Raw genomic sequence first — 23,253 nt, 5'->3', positions numbered from 1 at the left:
TTTTTCCATACTCCCTGGCTTGGCTAAGTGATTCAGAAGATAAAAGGAAGATGCATCAGTAGGTTTGGCTAGTATACAGAAGCTAGCCTAAGAACAAATTATACTGGTGCCATGAGTCTGTTCTCAAAGAGGCAGTGCAGCACAGTGGGGAGAAAAACAAGTGTCCAAGGCAGAAGATTTGGGTCCTGCTGTGGATTTTCCTATCTAGCAGGATGGCCTCAGAGAAGATAAGGGACTATTTCTAAACTTCAGCTGTCTCAACTGAAAAATGAGGGTTCTATAGACTGGAAAAATTTTAATTGACAAAAAAAGATTATATATATTCAAGGTATATAACATGATAACTTGATATATATACATAGATTGTGGAATGATTACCACAATCAAATTAGATAAAACATTTACCACCACCTATGAGGACTGTTTGTGTGGGGTGGAGGTATGGAAGAATGATTGTTTATACTCTCTTCAATTCATATGTTGAAACCTACTTCACAAAATTACCTGTTAGGAAGTAAGGACTTTGGGAGATGATTAGGTCATGAGGGTGCAGTCCTCAACATAGACTTAATCAAGTCTCAGAACCAGACTTCCAGATCACCTACAGCAACCCCAAAGGGAAAGGAGATGGAACACTCTGATACTCAACCACCTGGACTCCCTGAACTAGCAATGAAAGAGGATCTGGAAAAAATGAAATCAGAGATAATTTCTCAGATAACAGCAGAGACTGTGCCCATAGTTCAAAACATGATTAATAAATCTAGAGAGGACACAGGTAAAAAAAATAGAGGAGCTGAGGAATATGATGGAATCCCAACATAGGAAACAAATGGAATACATAAAATAGATGCAAGCAGATTTCCAGGAGATTAAAAACTCCATTGAAAGTCTGTGCAACAGAATGAGCCAATGTGAAGACAGAATTCCAGATATAGAAGATAAGATTAATTAGTGACCTGGAAAAGAAGAATTTCTTTAAAATTGTAAGGGACCATGAGAAAGCAATCCAGCAGCTGCTACACGATGCAAAGAAGAATAACATAAGACTTATTGGAGTCACAGAAGAAACAGGCAAGAGTGCAGATGACATAAAAAAACTGTTCACAGAAGTGATGGCAGAACACTTACCGAGCAGGGGAAAAGAACTTGATATACAGGTAAGTGAGGCATATAGGACTCCAACTAGCCTTGATCAAAAAAAATGTACATATAGGCATATCATGCTTATGATTCCAGAAACCCAACAGAAGAACAAAGTTCTACAAGGAGTTAGAGAAATGAAACAAATCACATGCAAAGGAAAGCCCATCAGAATCACAGCAGACTTCTCAATGCAAACCCTCAAGGCAAGAAGAGGTTGGAGTGATGTATTTCAAGCCCTAAAGGAAAACCAACCTCCAACCCAGATTGATGTACCCTGCAAAACTATCTTTGAAAACTGATGGTGAAATAACATACATTCATGACAAAGAGCACCTCAGAAACTTCATGAATACCAAACCAGCACTCCAAAACATTTTAGACAAAAATCCTAGGAAAAGACAACAAGAATCACAGTCCCAGGAAGCCCAGCAGAATGAATCCACCAGGCACTACAAGAAATTAAAAGCAAAGGGGAGAATCCAACAAAAAGAAAAAGTCCTGACAATGATAACTCATTACATATCAGTTATACCCATGAATGGTAATAGTCTCAACTCAACAATCAAAAGAAATAGACTGGCAGAATGAATCAAGAAGCAAGATCCAACAATAGGCTGCATACAAGAAACACACTTCATTCAAAAAGAAACTCATAGACTGAAAGTTAAAGGGTGGAAAACAATACTCCACGTGACAGGAACCTGAAAAAAAACAGGAGTAGCTATCCTCTTTGTAGATCAAGTGGATTTCAAACCAACACTGATTAAGAAAGACAAAGAAGGACACTACATTCTTGGAAAGGGAACGATCCAAAAGGAGGAGATGACAATCATAAATATATATGCACCAAATGCTAGTGCGCTCAACTATATGAAACAAACACTAATGGACAGGAAAAGTCACATATGCACTAATACAATAGTAGTGGGGAACCTCAATACCCCATTGTCAGAAATATATAGATCAACTAGCAAAAAATAAGTAATGAAATACTAGAACTCAAACTCTTGAACAAATGAACTTGATAGATGTTTAGAGAGTGTTCAACCCCACAAAATCAGAATACACATTCTTTTCAGCTACACAAAGGTTGTTCTCCAAAATAGATCACATACTCACTTATAAAACAGGTTTAAGTAAATGCAAGGGAACTGAAGTTATCCCCTGTATATTATCAGACCATAGTGCGATGAAATTGGAGATCAACAGCAAAAGAAACTGCAAGAATTTCATAAACACATGGAAATTGAACAACACACTTCTGAATAACCAATGGGTCACAGAGGAAATTAAGAAATCAGACAGTTCCTTCAATTAAATGACAATGACAATACAACATATTGGAATCTATGGGACACAGTGAAAGCAGTCATATGAGGGAAATTCATAGCAGTGAATACTCATATTAGGAAAACACAGCGAGCCCAACTAAATAACCTGATGCTGAACCTCAAGCTTCTAGAAAAAGAACAGCAGGACAAATGCAAAGCCCATAGAAAGGAGGAAATTATAAAGATCAGAGCAGAAATCAATGCCATGGAGGCTAAGAAAACAATACAAAAAAAAAAAATCAATGAAGCCAAGAGTTGGTTCTTTGAAAGAATAAACAAAATTGACAAACTCTTAGCCAACCTTATCAAAAAAAAAGGAAAGCAAAGGCCCAAATCCATGGAATTAGGAATGAAAAGGGTGAAATTCCAACAGCCCCTGCAGAAATCCATAGGATCATAAAGACCTACTTCGAGAAACTTTACGCCAATAAGATGGAAAACACAGAAGAAATGGACAGATTCCTAGACACAGAAGAATTACCAAAGTTGAACAAAGAAGACCTAAAAATTCTAAACAACAAAATATCAATCAATGAAATTGAAAACGTAATTAAAAACTTACCAACTAAGAGAAGCCTGGGATGCTGATGGCTTCACTGCTGAATTCTACAAGATATTTAAAGAGGAACTACTGCCACTACTGTTTAAACGCTTCAGTGAAATTGAAAGGGAAACAATACTCCCAAATTCATTCCTGGAAGCAAGCATCACCTTGATCCCCAAAGCAGAGAAAGACCCAACTGAAAAAGAGAACTATAGGCCAATCTCACTAATGAACATAGATGCAAAAATCCTTACTAAGATACTGGCAAATAGAATTCAGGTCATACACCCTGACCAAGTGGGATTCATCCCAGGGATGCAGGGATGGTTCAACATATGCAAATCAATCAATATAATTCACTGTATTAATAAGAGCCACGGACAAAAACCATATGATCATCTCAATAGATGCAGAAAAAGCATTTGATAAAATCCAACGTGCATTTATGATAAAAAATCTTACAAAAATTTGTAATAGACAGTCTCTACCTCAATCTGATAAAAGCCATCTATGAAAATCCAACAGCCAGTATCATAGTAAATGGTTAAAAACTGAAATCCTTCACATTAAAATCAGGAACAAAACAAGGATGTCCACCATCACCACTCCCATTCAATATAGTTTTGGAAACATTAGCCACAGCAATTAGACAAGAGAAAGAATTAAAAGGAATAAAGTTAGGAAATGGAGAAATCAAATTGTCATTATTTGCAGATGACATGATACTCTATATAGAAGACCTCAAGAACTCTACCAAAAGTCTTCTAGACTTAATAACCAAATTCAGTCAAGTAGCTGGATACAAGGTCAACACAGAAAAATCAATAACTTTCCTCTACACGAACAACAGAGTCACTGAGAGAGGAATAGGGCAAACAATTCCTTTCACAATAGCATCCAAATAACTGAAATACCTAGGAATCAACCTAATGAAAGAAATCAAAGACCTCTTCTCTGAAAACTATAGCATTTTGAAAAGAGAGATTGAAGACAATATCAGAAAATGGAAAGACATGCCTTGCTCCTGGGTAGGAAGGATCAACATAGTGAAAATGGCCATACTTCCTAAACTGCTATATAGATTCAATGCAATCCCAATTGAAATCCCAGCAGCGTACTTCAGAGACCTCGACAAAACAATCCAAAACTTCATTTGGAACAAGAAGGGACCCAGAATAGCAAAAGCAATTCTAGGTAACAGAGACATGGCAGGGGCTATTACAACCCCCAACTTGAAACTATACTACAATGCTACTCTGATAAAAACAGCATGGTACTGGCAAAGAAACAGACCTGGGAACAAAATTAACAGTGGAACAAATTAGAAGACACAGAAACAACCCCAGACACACTCAGCCACCTCATCTTTGACAAAGGAGCCAAACACCCTCACTAGAGGAAAGAGCCTCTGTAATAAATGGTGCTGGAAAAATTGGATTTCAACTTGCCAAAGATTAAAACTAGACCTATATCTCTCAACATGCACTCAACTAAAATCGAAATGGATTCAAGATCTAAACAGTAAAACAGAAACACTGAACCGGCTGGAACACAGGTTAGGTCGAACTCTTGAAGACACTGGGGTAGGAAAAGATTTTATGAACAAAATCTCCATTGCCCATGAACTAGCACAAAAAATCAACAAGTGGGATCTCTTCTTACTACAAAGCTTCTGCACAGCAAGAGAAACTACCAGCAGTGTGAAGAGACAACCCACAATGTGGGAAAAAATTTTCACCAGCGGTCCCTCAGACAAAGGTCTACTATCTCGAATCTATAAAGAACTGAAAAAAATCAGACCTCCCAAATTTAAAGACCCAATCTAAAAATGGGCATCTGAAATGAACAGACATTTCTCAGACAGAGAAGTAGAAATAGCAAATAAACATATGAAAAAATGTTCAACATCACTGGTCATTCAAGAGATGCAAATGAAAACAACGCTGAGATTCCACCTCACCCCAGAAAGAATGGCTGCTATCAAGAAAACAACCAATAACAAATGCTGGTGGGGCTGTGAGCAAAGAGGAACACTGCTCCACTGGTGATGGGAGTGTACACTGGTGCAACCATTGTGGAAATCAGTATGGAGATACCTCAAAAACTAGGACTGGAAGTCCCATCTGACCCCGCTATTCCCCTGCTGGGGATCTTCCCAAAAGGATTAAAAGAATTATACCACAGTGATATATGTGCACCAATTTTCATAGCAGCACAGTTTGTAATAGCTAAAACTTGGAAACAGCCCAAATGCCCATCAACTGGAGACTGGATAAAGAAAATGTGGTTTTTTAATAAAATGGAGTACTACTCAGCCATAAAAAATGAGAAATTAGAGACATTTATTGCTAAATGGATGCACATTGAGGCAATACTTTTAAGTGAAATAAACAGAACACACAAATGTAAATACCGAACAGTTTCTCTAGTGTGAGAAACTGAAAGTGTAAATAAGGACTAAAAGGTATAATAGATAATGTGAAATAGGAAGAAAAGGGGCAAAGGGGAAGTGGGAGGTGTAGGGAAAAGGAAAGAAAGGAATGGAATGTGAGAAAATGAAAAAAAGGAAACAAAGTCTTTGTAAATAGGGAGGCATGGAGGGGTTGAAGGGAGGGCAGGGGAAGGGGGAAAAAATAAGAACCAAGAGAGTATGTAAAGGTGCAAATTTCCCATGATGAATGTCATTATATTGTATACCTAAAATGTACCAATAAAAGGACATGCAGTTAAAAAAAAATATTCACAGGTCATGTTCTTAGTTTTCTAGAACTAATTCCTAGTTCAAGGAAAAATGAGATTAAAAAAAATCCAAAGAGAGCCAGGGATTTAGCTCAGCGGTGCTGCCTGACTCAAAAGCGCAAGCTCAAGACCCTGAGTTTGATCCCCAGTACCAAAAAAAAAAAAAAGATACAGTGCCCTTGTCAGACACCCCCAAAGAGGTCCCTTGCCCCTTCCACTATGTGAAGACACAGTGAGATGATTTTCATCCTTAAACCAGGAAGCTAGCTTTCACCAGATACAGATTGTTTTGGCACCTTGGTCTTAGAATCCCGAGCCTCCAGACCTATAAGAAATAAATTTCTGTTGTATATAAGCCATTGAATTTATGGTAATTCATTAACGCAACTTGAATAGATCAAGAGAGAAGGTAAAGACTAAGGGCTCTTCCAGCTCTAACACTATAAGAAATAATTAAGCTGTTGGCATGAGAATTCATGTATTTTAATTCAAGAATTATGCTCATCTGAACTGGCTTTCAGAAAGTAAAGTTTGGAGTTTATGTTGCTTTCCATTCCTTGTCATCCTTGCCTCTGATCTTCTTGGTAACTTGCCTCTTTTACAACCTTCCAAATGGTCATTCTTAGTTTCTTTACTTTGTCCTTCCAGTGAGAAAAAGAAAGGATTAGCCTATACACATACACACAAATATAACCACTACCACATATTTGCAAAGAAATTGCAATGTACTTCGTCAAATTGTTGACTCACTAGGCACTTTATAAGTACAGAGATGAAAATTAACAACAGGACTTACTACTTCTTCCTGTATTTGCTGGCAAGTGATCTGTTTCTACCTACCTTCTCAAGCCTCAAAAGGTACAGATTCTACTTTGTAAAACTAAGAATGCCAAGGTCTTTTACTCCTTGCAATGGGAACATCATGACATGTGCTTAACACGATATGACACTATGCTTGTTGAAGCCCAGGTGGGCAGAAGTGAGGATCGCTGAACATTACAGGGGCTCACCCTAAGCACAAGGACCTGGCAACTTGGGAGAAAAGAATGTCACTTTACAAATCCTGGAAAAGTCTCATGGCTGAAACAAAGCTTGAACATTACCAGGCAGATACCAGCTAACCCACTCTGGTCCTCGCATGGTAACCTCTCAATATTTTTTAAAAAAATGAACAGTAAGCTGCTGGGTTTTTTTCCAGGCACCAATGGAATGTTTTAACCTTATCATCTATTTGTAAATTATTTGCGTACAAAAATCAAAGGTTGTGTTTTGGAGATGGTACCATAATTCTTTCTGATAGCTGATGCTCATAAATCTGGGCTGTGTTCTGTCTAAACATCACAACTGTTTCTCAGTAGACCCACAACCTGCTCAGTAGGGTCTATTATGGAAGGTGCAGTTAATTCATTTTACTCAACTTAGATGGGAGCCCTGGATGACTTGTGCATTAGAATATTCTATGAAAATCTTAATCACACAGGGCAACTCAGCATACATAATAAAAACATCTCAAACTGCACATACCTAAAATTTTCATGAATCAAAGAAGTCAACAGCTAAGTTTTCACCACAGAATTTTGTCCAGCAAAGGATACTGCAGGCCTGAGGCCACGGCACTGGTGCGATAACCTCCCAGGCGCTGCCCACTCTCAGAGCAGTGCCAGGCAAACTGCTTGTCTTGTCCGGTGCTCAGCACCCACTCCAGCTCCAGGACAAACAGGATCATCGTCACTCTGCTCTGATGTGCTGAAAACCAAGAGACAAAAAGACAACCTATAAAGTGAGCATCCTCAGAGAAGTTGGAAGTGTGGCCTGAACAGATATGTGCACCTCTTCTTCTACCCCAGGAAGACTGACGGTGTAGGCTGTTAGCGACAGGGCAGAATACTGGCTCTCATGATGGGTGGGGGTTTGCCCATGCAGTTTATTTATATACATATATATATATATATATATTTTTTTTTTTTTTTAAATGATTTATCTCTTCCCAGTGCTCCCCACTTGTGCCAATTCAAGAATTGCTGCCTGTCAGAGGACCTACTCAAGGCCCTGGGCCACTTCCCTCAACATGCTAGGGCACTTGAGAGTACCAAACCCACTGTGACCCCAAAACATTAGGAATAACATTTATAATACAGTCACTATGGTCAGTTTATGTGTACTTCCAAAACAGGTAAAGAGCATATTGTTCTTTTGGTGAAGTCTGTTTTATAAATTCCTAACAAAATTCTAGATGGACAGCTATCAGAAATGAAATGCTTAGAAAGGAGGACACAATGATGAAGAGAATAAAATATCCCTTATGTCAAGGTATATAGTATACAATATATACCTTATGTTTCATTATTTATATAATGAAAGCAAATTTCTTAGAGTTATTCATTACATATTTCCTGCATTAATTTCAGAGTTGGAAAGAACTATGCCTTCTAGCTTATCTTGCTACTTTTGTATGGGCAAAGTAAGGCACAATGAGGGCAAGTAATTTGGTCCCATGGTTTCTACCAAATGAAACCAGGTAAGAGGATATTTGCTTTCTTATTATTACACAATTCTAGGCAGTGAGGTGATGGGGCCTATGGTCACTGACCATAGCTGACTGGAGAGGGACATCCTCCCACTTGGCTAGCACTCAGGTAGGGCAGAGAAAAACTCAAGAGTGTGGGAGGATGACAAAGACAATACTTTCCTATTTTGACCACCAAGCAGAGTTAGCATAGAACAGTAGTGACGAAACTATGGCACAGGTGCTGAAGCCAGCTGTTTATTATCACTGAAAATTCTAAAAGGTTCGGCATCACTGGTAAAGAGGGATAAATGCAACTGCATTGACAATAATACCATCTGCCAATTTCTGAGTGTCTAACAAGTACCAGGTACGTAAATGTATCCTCTCTCTCTACTGTAATGACCCTGCAAAGTGGGTGATTTCTGAATTTATAGCAAATCTGACTTTAGCAAGCTGGCTCTTTTATACCAGCTGCCACACAATATAATCAGAACCATAGTGAATACCCACAGGACAAGATATTTCTACAAATGCCTAATGTTTTAAAATATAATATTTGAAGCATGGAGAATACAAGGGGATAAGGACGCAATAATATTATGACCTCTCCACAATATGCCTTTCAAGGTATTGGCTACCATCATGATCAAATTGTAGTCTTTTAAAGATGTAACATTTTGGACAAATTCCTTAAGGTCTTTTCATGTCTGGGTCATAAATGTTCAAGTTCCATCACCAACAGAACAAAAGTGAACCCTCTAAGGGTCCAAGTGCATTCAAGTCTATTTCAAGTAGAAAGTGGTACTTAGCACCTCACTCTCCAAAAGGGACTTTTGGCCTTTGTTCTGTCACTTTCAAAGTCCAAGAGGATGACCGTAGCCCTAGAAGATAAAGAGGTTTCGTCTTTTGAGTGGCATTCATGTGGCAGAGGAGACAAAGAGGCTAGAAATGTTAAGGGGCTTGCTTGGAGCTACAAAACAAAGGAGTGTCAAAGGTAGAATCATAACTCTAGTCTCTATTGCAAACTTGGTTCTCTTTCTCATTGTCAGGCTTTCTATGACTACCAGAGGGAGAAGCGGGGGTGGGGAGGGATACTCAAAGCACAACTCTTTCGAAAGTGACAGAATTCTTTTATTCAAAAATAAAACTTTGAAGGGGCCAGGGATATAGCTCAGTGGTGCTGCACCTGCCTGGCAACCTTAAGGTCCCGAGTTTGATCCTTTGTACTGGGAAAAGAATTTTTTTTAAATTTAAAAAAAAAAAAAAAAAAGAGAAAGGAGATGTTAACTTTCTAAAAAAAATTTTAAAAAAAGAAAGAAAAGAAAAAAGCTTTAACAATAATGCTTATCACTAAGCTTCAGAAATTCATATAAGAAAACTTGGGATTGAAGTCTGGCTTCTTGAATATGAGCAGGGAGAGGGAAATCATTGCCTTCCTTGTTTCTGATCATAGGTGAGAAGCATCTGTTGCCTCATCATTAAGTATGATGTTAGCTATAGGATCTTTTTTTGAGACAGGGTCTTGCTTTGTAGTTCAGGCTGACCTTGAACTCAGGTTGATCCTCCTGCTCTAGCCTCCCCAAGTACTGGGATTATAGGTTGCACTACCATGCCTGGCTCAACTATATGGCTTTATAGATGATTTTTTATAAAGCTGAAGAAGTTTCCCATCATTCCTAGTTTGCTGAGTTTTTAATTATGAATTGGATTTTATCAAAGGCTTTTTCTACATTGACTGATAGACGAATTTTCTTCCTTAGCCAATGCTGACAGTTAATTGTGTCATCTTGAGTAAGAAATGCCCAACTACATTGAATTAGCTTAATTCTGGGTGTGGACAACACACCCTAGGAAGGACTGTCTCCAGAAAGGTATATGTAACATCTTTGGTTTTGGCATTACTAATTTCTTTTTTTCAGAGAAAATTCACATAACACAAAATTCATCTCCACCACCCTTTTACTTCTAACCTACTTGTATTTTAAAATAAGCGTCCTGTGGGCTACATTTAGGTCTTGTTTTTTGTGTTTTTTTTCCTCAGTCAAATACTCTCTGTCTTTTTTGTGACTTTAGACCATTTATATTTAATGTGTTATTGACACTGTTAGGTTTAAAATCTATCATCTTGCTATTTGCTTTCTATTTTCCATCTATTTTTTTTCTCTTTTTTAAATGATGTGAATTATTTTATGATTTTACTTTATCTTAGTTCACTTATTAGCTGTAACACTTTGATTTTTTTCTTTAATAGTTGTTTTAAGGTTAATAGTATATGTCTTTAACTTACTTCTTTAAGTGACATGACATAATACTTCACATATAGCATAAGAACCTTACAATAGTATAATTCCATTTCTCCTTACCTCTTTGTTTGGTGCTAATATTATAATAATAAGAAAAAAAACCCTTATGGTCACTATTTTTGGCACTCTTCGTTCTTTTCAAAAATGCCTATTTTCCTTTGGCATCACTTTCCCTGAAGAACTTCCATTAACATTTCTCTAGTGCAAGTTTATGTATGATGAATTCTTTCATGCATTTTTAAAAAAATCTCTGAGTTTTTATTTTACTTCCATTTTTTGAAGATATTTTCCCTGGATAAAGAATTCTGTGTTGGCAGTTTTTTTTTCCTCTCAGTACTTTAAAGATGTTCCACTGACATCAAATCCATCTACAACTGCAGTAATTAGCTCTGTACCAGGCCTACTTAATTTACTCAATGATTTATTATTTTGTTATGGTTTAGATCAAGGATATCCCCTACCAAGAGGCAGAGGGAGGAAGGAGAAAAGGGAGGGTGTTACGGTTTGGGTCTAGATGTCCCCAGAAAGCCTCATGTGGTCATAGATGGTTCAATCTAGAGCTAGGATTAAGGACATGTGATTAATAAACCACTACCCATGACCCAGTGGTGTGGCACCATCCTAATCCTGGTAGTCTGAATAAGATAAAAGGGACGGAAAGACACTGTTAAGGTCCCTTGTTGCTTTTGTTACATTCTGGCCACCATGAACTGTTTTTCCTCTGTGATGCCTGTCTGCCATGACATCCTGCCTTGGAGCCAGCTGATTATGGACTGAAACTTCTACAAACTTTAAGACAAATAAACTTTTCTCTCTTTAACTTTGGGTGTTGGGTATTTTGTCTCAGCAACGAGAAAAGTAACACGGGGAAGAAAGAGACATAAAAAGAATTAAGATGTGTTATGTGCATGTACCAACTTCACAGGATGAATGTAATTATTACGTACTACAGACATGTACTAATTTTTTCAAAAACGTTCCCCGAGGGCCTCATGTACTCCTAGTTGGGGCTTTGGAACCTGAATCATAAGGAGAATATAGCCAACTTGTTGTTAGGAGGTAGGGTCTGGTTGGAAGAGGCAGGTTACTGGGAGCACGACCTGGAAGGGTCCTGGCTCTCAGTTTTTCTCATTGCTTCCTGGCTGCCATGATGTGAACAGCTTTTATCTCACTATGGCTTTTGCCCTGCTGCTCCACTGTGGAGCTGCCAACTGTGATGACAAATATGAGTCAAGATAAACCTCTCATCCTTTAAGTTGTGTCAGATATCTTGTCTCAGCAAAGAAAGTGATTGAGACAGATTTCAATGATATTTTTCATGTATAAAAGTTCTATTTGATTTTTTAAAAATCTGTTTTATTAAATGTTTTGTTTCCTTCAGTCTGCTACACCTTCTTTGATTTCTTTAATCACTTAAAACATGATCTTGTGGTTTTTCTGATTATTGAAGGTTCTTGGCATTCCAATCTTGCTGTTTATGGTAGCTCCTAATATATACTGTGGTTGGTAGCTTCATACCTTGTTATTTCTGTATTTTAAAAATTATGAATTTATCTTAAGTATTCCTTTTTCTTTGTTTTTTGTCCTAAGGAGGATTGAGTCCAGGGCCTTGTGCTTCCTAGTCAATAAGCTATAGCCCCAGTTCAATAGTCCTTGATTTTGTTGTAAAGGCCTTTGTGCAATTTGTCTTACTAAGAAAGATTTTGCATTTATTTCTAGCAGGTGTATCACTATGATATCACTGGCCAAGAATTAATTTGACTTTTTTTTAAAAACATAGAGCTTTTCTAGCACTACATAAGTGGTTTAAACTTGTATTAAAAATCTGAAAGTTTTCAGTTGGGGTATTGACTCATTATGAGTTTTTCCTTTTATGCAGAATTGGGGTCAAGAATAAATTTCCCTACAGTTCTTCTGGGCCAGTGAGTGGAAGATTCTGATCTCTCCTTTTGGGGGATATAGTTCATTACAGGCTTTATATAGAAATCTCACTTCTCATTTTACATCTTATGCAGGCTATAGGCCTTAGCTCTTATCCCCAAGTTCATGTTTATACACAAGCATTTAGCTATTACTGCCTCTACTTCACCAACACACACAATAAAAAACCTGCCATTTCATGATTACCTATAGGTGTTATGAAGGATTTCCACAATAGTGTAGTTATCAAATTTCATAATCTCCTTGTAGATAAAATAGAAATATGAGGTATATTAAAAGATCCAAAAATTAATGGCATATGAAGAGTGGTTTCTAATGCATCATTTAAGTATTTGTGAGATTGATCATTACTTTTAACAAATAGTAGGCAACAGCATATTTTGTATCCATTTAAGAAAAACACAAAACAGTGGCACAGCTTCTAATAGCTAGAACTTGGAAATATCCCAATTGCCAATCAACTGGAGACTGGATAAAGAAAATATGGTATTGGGCCAGGAATTTAGCTCAGTGGTTTTGCCTCCTGCTGCGCAAGCGCAAGGACCCTAGTTCGATCCCCGGTACCAAAAAAAAAAGAAAGAAAAAAGAAAAAAGAAAATGTGGTATTTTTTATAAAAGGGAGTACTACTCAGACATACCAAATGAGAAACTAGAAGCCAGGGATTTAACTCAGTGGTTCCACTGCCTGCCTCGCAAGTGCAAGGTCCCGAGTGTGATCCCCAATACCTCCCCCCCAAAAGAATGAGAAAATATAGACATTTATAGCTAAATGGATGCACATTGAGGTGATACACTTAAGTGAAATAAATAGGACACACATGTGTAAATACTGAATTGTTTCTCTGGTGTGAGAAACTGAAAGTATAAATAAGGATCAAAAATGAGTAATAGATAATGTGAAATAGGAAGAAAAGGTCTAAAGGAGAAGGGGAATTAGGAAGGATAGGGGAAAGAAGGGAAAAGAATAAATATGAGAAAAGGAAAAAATGGAAACAAAGTCTTTCTAAACAGGGAAAGGCGGAGGGGTTGAAGGGAGGGCAGGGGAATAGGGAAAAAACTAAGAACCAAGATATATCATGTAAAGGTACAAATTTCCAATGATGAATGTCATTATATTGTATACCTAAAATGTACCAATAAAATTAATGAACAAAAAAAAAAAGAAAAACACAGAATGAAGTAGGAATGAATATACTTAATAACTACTCGCAATACAAAATATCCCGACAGGCTAAAGAAAATGAAATGATGAATAATGACTGTAAAGTCCAGCATTTACAGCAAAAACAAAAATAAAAGCAAAATATACTTTCAAAAGTATATTTGGAGGCCGGGGATTTAGCTCAGTGGTTCCACCACCTGCCTCGCAAGTGCAAGGACCCGAGTTCGATCCCCGGTACCAAAAAAACCACAAAAGTTTATTTGGGATACAGCTTAAAAACAACTCGAGAGAACTTCTGAGGAGCTGACTGTGCCACATGTGCCCATGGTATAAAGTAGCTGCCAAAAAGTTCACCCTTTATGTTACAATAACAGTGTACAAGAGAGGAGAGGAAGAGAATGTGATTTTGTGCTTATCTGATTATATGCACATATTAGTAATCTATTGCTGTGTAACAAGTTATTCCAAAACTTAATGGGCAAACAAAACATTTCAGAGTTTCTGTGGGTCAGAAATCTTGGTGCAGCTTAGCTGGGTACCTCTGCTTAAGTTCTGTCACAAGACGAATCTGAGGTGTGGGGTGGAGCTGTAGTCTCGTGTGAAAGCTTAGCAGAAGGTAGGTCTGTTCCTAAGCTTTCTTACACAGCTGATGAGTGGGTCAGCTACTCAGTGGCTGCTGAACTGCAGGCATTAGTCCTCAGTGGCTGTTGAACCCTCCCTCAGTTCCTCAGCACAGAGGCTTCTCCACCATGCAGCTCACAACATGGCAGCTGCCTTCCGCCAAGAGAGCAGGAGATGGGCCAGGGATTTAGCTCAGTGGTTCCGTCACCTGACTTGAAATCTCAAGGCCCCGAGTTGGATCCCAGGTACCAAAAAAAAATGGAGAGCAGGAAAGGATAAGCAGGAAAGATGCCCTGGTCCTCTATAACCTTGAATTATCACTATCACGTGTCAAATTGTAGGTCTAGTTTATACTCAAGGGGAGGAGTGTGAATATCAGGAAGTGATGATCATTAGGAACTATCTGCCATACTATGTCATATTTTTACATAGTCATAAAGGTACAATATGATACCCAAATCTGTGACCAAGACAATTAAAACATTTTTAAAGAACTAAAGCACAGGTCATGAACAGCAGAAGTCTAGATATAAAATGTTTAGACTGAAAAAGGAAAGGAAAAAAGACGACTAAACGAGGAGAAAGAAGGACAGGAATGAGAACTTTCATGGCTGTTTTAAAATAACTGAAAGGCTGTCATGTGAACAGACTGTACTTAGTTTTTGTAGCTTTAACAGGCTGAGCAAAGACCAAGACGGGAACATTCTACTACTTATCATACAGCAGTTTAATGAACTGCTTACCTGCCTGTATCCTCCACATAATTATAAACTACTTATAGACAGATACAGTTCATGTTTTCCCCACTATTACAATCAGAGTTACGAGTTACTGCAACACAGTGGGTACTCAATAAATACTTGATGAGTGATATGTGAAAAAATTAAAAAAATAACAACATAAGAGATGAATTTTAGCCCCAATTTTTGAAAAATAAAAACTTAATTCTTAGGAGTTTTCAAAATTCAGAATAACTTGCTGTATTTCTGGAGGTATTAAAAGAGATGCTGGATAATCAGAGGATGAATGAGGTCAAGAGAACTGGATGAAATACTTCCAGGTCTCCTTTTCCTTTTCTTGTGGCACTGGAGACTACTGAGCCAGAAACCCATTGCCTTTTAAAATTTTATTTTGAGACAGGGTCTCACTAAGTTTATAAGACTGGCCTCAAAACTGCAATCCTTCCGTCTCAGCCTCCCAAATAGCTAGGATTACAAGTATGTGCGACCTTGCCAGGCTGACTTCTGAACCTAAAAGGTCTGGATTACAAGTATGTGCCACCTTGCCAGGCTGACTTCTGGATCTAAAAGGTCTAATGTTTTCATTCCATGACATGTCTGGATAAAGGAAAGACTTCAAAACACTGCTCCTGCTCTACATATGAACATGGCTAACATGCCAATGTTGAAGGCACAATAAAAACTGTAATTCTTTCCCCTTGAAAACATTCATTCTCTTGAGTACTTAGCCAAATATGAAATAAGCCCCATGCGAAGCAGCATGACATGGCCTGAATACTGAGTCTAGTGTGTTGACACCATCAGGAGTGTGATGTCAAAAGACAAAAGGTCACAGCCTAGGAGTCACATCAACATGGTCTGACTCTACACTGCATGGGACCAGCTACAAGACCACAAGCTAGTCACCCAAATTTCTCAGGCTTCAGAAACTTAATTCACAAACTGGAATAATATTGACTTCAAATGTGGCTCTACTTTGTTCCCCTGAGTATGTAAAGTAAATATTCTCTTGTGGCATGAATGCCATCAAGAAATTTTGGGGTTTTTTTTTTTGAGACAGGGTCTCGCTGTATAGTTTAGGTTGGCCTTGCACTCACTCTGTACCCCAGGCTGGCCTCAAACTCACAGCAAATCCTTCTGCCTCAGCCTCTCAAGTGCTGAGATTACAAGAATGCACCACCACACCCGACCTATCAAAAAATACTTTGAAGTCTGAGCAATAAAAACCCTACTGTCACTCCCTACCTTGATAGCTTTTCACAGGAGTCATCTTGTTATAGTCTTCAGATAAAATAAACTCCTGCAAAAGAAAAAATATATTAAGCAAAAGGAAATTCTTTAAGTGAATAACTATGTTTTGGTAAAAAACAGACTGAATAAAGCCAGTGTCATCACAGAATTATATTTTGTTAATCAACTCAGGATTTTTGTACCTCTCTAAAATGAAACATCATTATGATCCAATTCAAGCATCATCATTTTTTACCATTTGACTCAACTTGGTTTTTGAATATGCATGAAAAGAAAACTACATTAAGTGCAGAGTCTTGACACTGGTTGATTTTGAAGATAAATCAAATTCAAAATATTTTTTCTTTCAATAGTACCAGAGCTGAAGATTGGCAAGACTGGCCAGTGTGTAAATAGATAGCAATTTTTTACTATAAGCATAAATTATATATTTTAAGGCAGTGATAGACTTAAATGGAACCTTTTAGAGGTTTCAATAATAGAAACAGCCTACTGCGGCAAGCATGCCATAGGTTTCTCACTGCTTTAAGGATTCTGCTGCTAACATCAGTAATTTATTTTTCCTTACTACAAACTTCCTGGGGCTGTATCTTGCTCATTCTCTGTGTCTCTAGAGTATACTGCACAATGCCTTGGTATAGCAAGTAATCAATAAATATTGGTCAGTTATGTGGAAGCCACATGGCAATATGATGAGATCTGTCTGGATGTCAAATATACTGAAAAAACTAAGTTTCTACATAGCACACTGCATATACTTTTTGTGGGGACACATCAACAGGGAGTTGTGGGATTTCCCCATGTACACAGTGGCTCACATGGAGAAACCAAGGAAGTTTTTAGGAGGCTGCTTAAATCCCTTAGCTTCTTTCAAATGTAAAATATCCATATATTTTTTAAAAATAAGTTATCAAACAGAAGAAAGCTGCAAAATGTAATAAAGTGATGCTTTCACGTGAGCTTCAAAACATATCAATGAATCTTTTCACATCTGGAACATTCAGAATTTTTCTGATGACTACTAAAAAAGGAGGGTGGGAGGACAGATATGTAAACTCCTTCCTTTCCATCAGAGTATTTCCCGAGTTCATATAGATCGTGTAAATTTTTTTTTTTTTTTTTTGGTGCCAGCAATCGAATTTGGGTTGTTGTGCTTGCGAGGCAGGCAGCAGAAGCGCTGAGCTAAATCGCTGGCCTAGATCGTGTTATTTTTAAGAAAATAATTATTGTACCATTTTTGTGATAAATGCCACAAAGATAAAGTAAGGGATGATATGAGAAGATATATAAGGCAACTAAGATCCTTTGGTTCATTGCTTTTCTATCCCAGCCCCATTAAGAAGCTTATCTACAAACGAATTTTCTTCACAATGATTTTCTCCATAATAACATTTTTATTTCACTTGTCACTTTTAAAATTTGTATCATTATTCCTTCAAGAATTGGCACTGTATCAATTTCTCATTTCTGAAGATTTAGGCTCATGACCGAACAGAGCAGACTAAGTTTTTTTTTTTTAATTCTTTTATTGGTACATTTTAGGTAACAATATGTTTACATTTATCATTGGGTGCTTGAACTTGTATGTGACGTATCTTACTTATTTTTCCCCCATTACCTGTGCGCGCTTCACCCCCTCCACCCTTCCCTATTTACATAGATTTTGTTTCCATTTTTTTTTCCCATTCTCATAATTTTTCCTTTCCCTTCTTCCCTTTCCCCTTCCCCTCCCATCAACCCTACACCTCTGGAACTTTTCCTATTTCAAATTATCAATTATTCATTTTAATCCTTATTTACACTTTCAGTTTCTCATCCTAGAGAAACTATTCGGTATTTACACATGTGTGTCCTATTTATTTCACTTAAGAGTATCGCCTCAACATGCATCCATTTAACTATAAATGTCTCTAGTTTCTCGTTCTTTATGGCTGAGTAGTATTCCATTTTACCAGAAAAACCACATCTTCTTTACACAGTTTCCAGGTGATGGGCACTTGGGCTGCTTTCAAGCTTTCCCTATTACAAACTGTGCTGCTATAAACATGGGTGCACAAATCTCGCTGTGGTATGATTCTTTTAATTCTTTGGGGAAAGATACCCAGTAGGGGAATAACTAGGTCAAATGGGACCTCTAGTCCTACTTCTTTGAGGTATCTCCATACTGATTTCCACAGTGGTTACACCAGTCTGCACTCCCACCAACAATGGAGAAGGGTTCCTTTCTCTCCACACCCCCGCCAGCATTTGTTATTGGTTGATTTCTTGATAGCAGCCATTCTTTGTGGGGTGAGGTGGAATCTCAGTGTTGTTTTCATCTGCATCTCTCGAAGGACCAGTGATGTTGAACATTTTTTCATATATTTATTTGCTGCTTTTACTTCTTTGAGAAATGTCTGTTCATTTAGGATGCCCATTTTTGAACTGGGTCTTTGAATATGGGGGGATCTGATTTTTTCAATTCTTTATATATTCTATATAGTAGAGCTTTGTCTGAGGTACAGCTGCTAAAATTTTTTTCCCACATTGTAGGTTGTCTCTTAGCTCTGTTGGTGGTTTCTCTTGCAGTGCAGAAGCTTTTCAATAAGATGAGATCCCAGTTGTTGATTGTGCTAGCTCCCGTGCTACTGAGGATTTGTTCATAAAGTCTTTTCCAATGCCAATGTCTTTAAGAGTTCTACCTAACTTATCTTCCAGCAAGTTTAGTGTTTCTGTCTTAATATTTAGATCTTTAATCCACTTTGATCTCAGTTTAGTGCATGGTAATAGGTAGTCTTTGGCAGGTTGAAATCCAATTTTTCCAACACCATTTATTAAATAAGCTATCTTTCCTCCAATGAAGGTGGTTGGCTCCTTTGTCAAAGATGAGGTGGCTGAGTATGTCTGGAGTGGTTTCTGCATCTTCTCATCTATTCCACTGATCCTCTGGTCAGTTTCTTTGCCAGTACCCTGCTGTTTTTATCACAGTAGCTTTGTATTATAGTTTCAAGTTGGGGATTGTGATACCCCCACACATGTCTCTGTTGCCTAGAATTGCTTTTGCTATTGTAAAAGGATTTCACGAATTTCTCTCTCAATGAGTCTGCTATTTGCACATAAGAAGGCTATTGTTTTTTGAGTGTTGACCTTGTATCCAGCTACTGTACCGAATCTCTCATTTAGGTCTAGAAGACTTTTGACAGAGTTTTTTGGGTCTTCTATGTAAAGTATCATATCATCAGCAAATAATGACAGTTTCACTTCTTCCTTTCCTATCTTTAATCCTTTCTCTTTTCTAATTACTGTGGCTAACGTTTCCAGAACAATACTGAGCAGGAGTGGTGATAGTGGGCATCCTTGTCTCGTTCCTGATTTTAGCGTGAAAGTGTTCAGTTTTTGACCATTGAGTATGATGTTGGCTGTTGGTTTTTCATAGACAGCCTTAATCAGGTTGAGATAAAGATCTTCTATTCCAATTGTGTGTAGCATTTTTATCATGAGTGGGCATTGGATTTCATCAAAAGCCTTTTCTGCATCTATTGAGATGATCATATGGTTTTTGTCCTTGACTCTGTTAATATAGTATATTACATTAACGGATGTTGAACCATCCCGCATCCCTCGGATAAATCCAACTTGGTCATGTTGTATGATCTTGATGACTCTCTGTATTGTTTGCCAATGTCTTGTTGAGGATCTTTGCATCTATGTTCATTAGGGCGGTTGGTCTGTAGTTCTTTTTGGGTTCGGTCTTTCCCTGCTTTTGGAATCAAACTTGCTTCCCAGAATTAATTTGGAAGCCTTGCTTCCCTTTCAATTTCCTTAATGAGTTTAAAGAGTAATGGTGATAGTTCTTCTTTAAATGTCTTGTACAATTCAGCAGTGAACCCAACAGGACCTGGGCTTTTCTTTGTTGGTAAATTTTTTATTACATTTTCAATTTCACTCATTGTTATTGGGGTGTTTAGAATTTCTATATCTTCTTCATTTAACTTTGGTAATTCATATGTATCTAGAAATCTGCCCATTTCTTCTGACTACAGGTTCTCAAAGTAGGTACTGATGATCCCCTGGATTTCTGCTGGGTCTGTTGTGACTTCACCCTTTTCATTCTTAATTGCATGGATTTGAGCCTTTTCTTTCCTTTCTTTGATAAGGTTGGCTAAAGGTTTATCAATTTTATTTACTCTTTCAAAAAACCAACTCTTTCATTCATTAATTTTTTTGTATCGTTCTCTTAGTCTCCATTGTATTGATTTCTGCTCAGATCTTTATAATTTCCTTTTTTGTATGAGCTTTGGGTTTGTTATGCTCTTCTTTTTCTAGGAGCTTGAGGTTCTGCATTAGGTCATTTAACTGAGGTCTCTCTGTTGTCCTAATATGGGCATTCAGTGCTATGAATTTCCCGTGGAGAAATGCTTTCATTGTGTCCCATACATTCCTGTATGTTGTACTGGCATTGTCATTTACTTGTAGAAACTGTCCAATTTCTCCTTTAACTTCCTCTGTGACCCACTGGTTGTTCAGGAGGGTGTTATTCAATTTCCATGTGTTTGTGGGAGTTTTGCGGTTTCTTATGTTATTGACCTCCAATTTTATTTTACTATGGTCTGATAATATACAAGGGATAACTTCAATTCTTTTACATTTACTTAGCCATATCCTATGAGCTAGCATGTGTCCCATTTTGGAGAATGACCTGTGTGCGGCTGAAAAGAATGTGTATTCTGATTTTGTGGGGTGGCACACTCTGTAAACATCTATTAAGTCCATTTGTTCAATAGTTTGCTTCGGTTCTAGAATTTCATTGTCAATTTTTTTTCTAGATGATCTGTCTATTTGTGATAAAGGGGTGTTGAGGTCCCCTACTATAACTGTATTAGTGCTTATTTGGTTTTTCATGTCCATTAATATTTGGTTTGTATAGATCGGGCATTCGTATTTGGTGCATAAATATTTAGGATTGTCATCTCTTCCTCTTGGATTGTTCCCTTCACAAGGATGTAGTGACCATCTTTGTCTCTCTTAATTAGTTTTGGTTTGAAATCTACTTTGTCTGCAAATAAGATTGCTGCCCCTGCTTTTTTCCGGGTTCCTGTCACATGGAGAACTGTTTTCCATCCTTTTACTTTCAGTCTATGAATTTCCTTTTGAGTTAGGTGTGTTTCCTGTATTACAGCATACTGCTGGATTTTGCTTCTTAATCCACTGTCAGTCTCTCTTTTGATTCGCGATTTGAGGCCATTAACATTGATAGTTATAATTGATAAGATATTGACTCATCCTTGTCATAATGTTTTACTGTTGTTGGCTCTTTTATTTCTTATTTCTCCCCTCTTTCCCTTTCGTGTTTTACCTTGCCTGGTGGCTTCCCTGTTGGGCCTCATGGAGTTGTGACCTTCTTTGTCTTTTTTTAGGATATTGCTTAAAATTGTTTGGAGTGCTGGTTTGGTGTTCATGAAATTTCTCAGGTGTTCTTTGTCATGGAAGTATCTAATTTCCCCATCGATTTTGAAAGATAATTTTGCAGGATACAACAGTCTAGGTTGGAAGTTATTTTCTTTTAGGGCTTGAAATACCTCACTCCAGGCTCTCCTTGATTTGAGGGTTTGTGCTGAGAAGTGTGCCGTGATTCTGATGGGCTTTCCTCTGTAGGTGATTTGTTTCTTTTCTCTAACTGCCTGTAGGATTTTATTCTTCTGCTGGGTTTCTGGGATCTTGACTATTATATGTCTAGGTGTAGATTTTTTTTGATCATGGCTATTTGGAGTTCTATATGCCTTACTTATCTGTATGTCCAATTCTCTACCTCTGTCTGGGAAGTTTTCTACTATTACTTCTGTGAACAGTTTTTTAATGTTAATTGTACTTTCTCCTGTTTTTTTGTGGACTCCTATCAGTCTCATGTTATTCTTCTTTGCATCTTCTAGCAGCTGCTGGATTGATTTCTCACGGTCCCTTACTATCTTTAAGAAATCTGTTTTCATGGTCCTTAACTGCAATCCTGTCTTCTATATCTGATATTCTGAAGCAGACTATGTTTGAAAGAAAGCAAGTAGCATGCCCAGGAGAAGCTGACTGACAGCGTGGGTAGAGGAAATTCATACAGCCCCGAGTAGTAATCTACGTCCTACCTTTCATCTAGGGAAGAGGATCTGGCTCTGAGGCTCTGAGGCCATACTTCATAGGACCCTAATATCTACACACACACACATACACACACACACACATGCACACTCGCATGTACATGCACAATTTATTGAAGACAACTTGTTTGGTCAAGTTTTTACTGAGTTCATAAGTTTCATGTACTTTCAAATATACTGAACTGGTTTTTGAACCTGGGCAAAAGATACCTCAATTCTTTTTAAAACAAGTCAAGGTATAGAATAATTCAGTGTAAGTTTGCACACAGGATATAGCATACACATACAAATTAAAATATTAGCAGTTCACTCCATTGATAAACCTGTCTTTGTTCATTTGTTTTTTCTGTAATTATAAAAAATATGTTATGGAGAAAATTGAGATTTTTGTCATTTTTCATTATTTTGAATCATACAAAACATGTGGCATATCTCAGAAATATATGAAGAATAAACATTTAAAGGGCCCTTGTGATACCAATTCTTAGTGATAAGTATTATGGAAAGTATTCTTGTAATAATGTTTATAATAAAACAATGTAAAACATTTTAGATATGCTTTTTAAAGAAACAAATCATCCTGTCACTTCACAAGTACATACTTTTAACTTCATTCCTTCTAAATAACGAATAGGTTGAACTATAATGTTCTTTTTTTCCCCTTACATTCTTTTATTGGTACATTTTAGGTATAGTATACAATACATTTACATTTATCATCGGGTACTTGTACTTTTACATGATGTATCTTGGTTCTTACTTTCTCTCTATTTCCTGTCCTCCCTTCACTATAATGTTCTTTTACTGATGGATATTTATACTTTTCAGTTTTCCTTATTAA

The 23,253-nt window shown here is 37.4% G+C and overlaps 1 protein-coding gene across 5 annotated transcripts in view; it reads right to left on the bottom strand.

The window, feature by feature from the left end:
- The window catches only part of Wdfy2 (WD repeat and FYVE domain containing 2), a 186,046-nt gene that overhangs the window by 35,606 nt on the left and 127,187 nt on the right, over positions 1-23,253 (bottom strand). For all 5 annotated transcript variants that reach the window (XR_002394643.2, XM_013072017.3, XM_021257813.2 and 2 more), the window contains 2 exons: positions 16,282-16,336; positions 7,356-7,506 (listed from right to left, as the gene is read on the bottom strand). Coding sequence is in view for 4 of the 5 variants with exons in the window: in XM_013072017.3 (XP_012927471.1) it covers positions 7,356-7,506; positions 16,282-16,336 (206 nt within the window). In the remaining variant the exon portion in view is untranslated. The remainder of the gene's footprint in view (positions 1-7,355; positions 7,507-16,281; positions 16,337-23,253) is intronic.

Source organism: Heterocephalus glaber, unplaced genomic scaffold (genome assembly GCF_053883595.1).
Source record: "Heterocephalus glaber isolate CG9 unplaced genomic scaffold, H.glaber_assembly_v1.0 deba00001666, whole genome shotgun sequence".
NCBI classification, from domain to species: domain Eukaryota; kingdom Metazoa; phylum Chordata; class Mammalia; order Rodentia; family Bathyergidae; genus Heterocephalus; species Heterocephalus glaber.
This window is presented reverse-complemented; position numbering and strand designations above follow the sequence as displayed.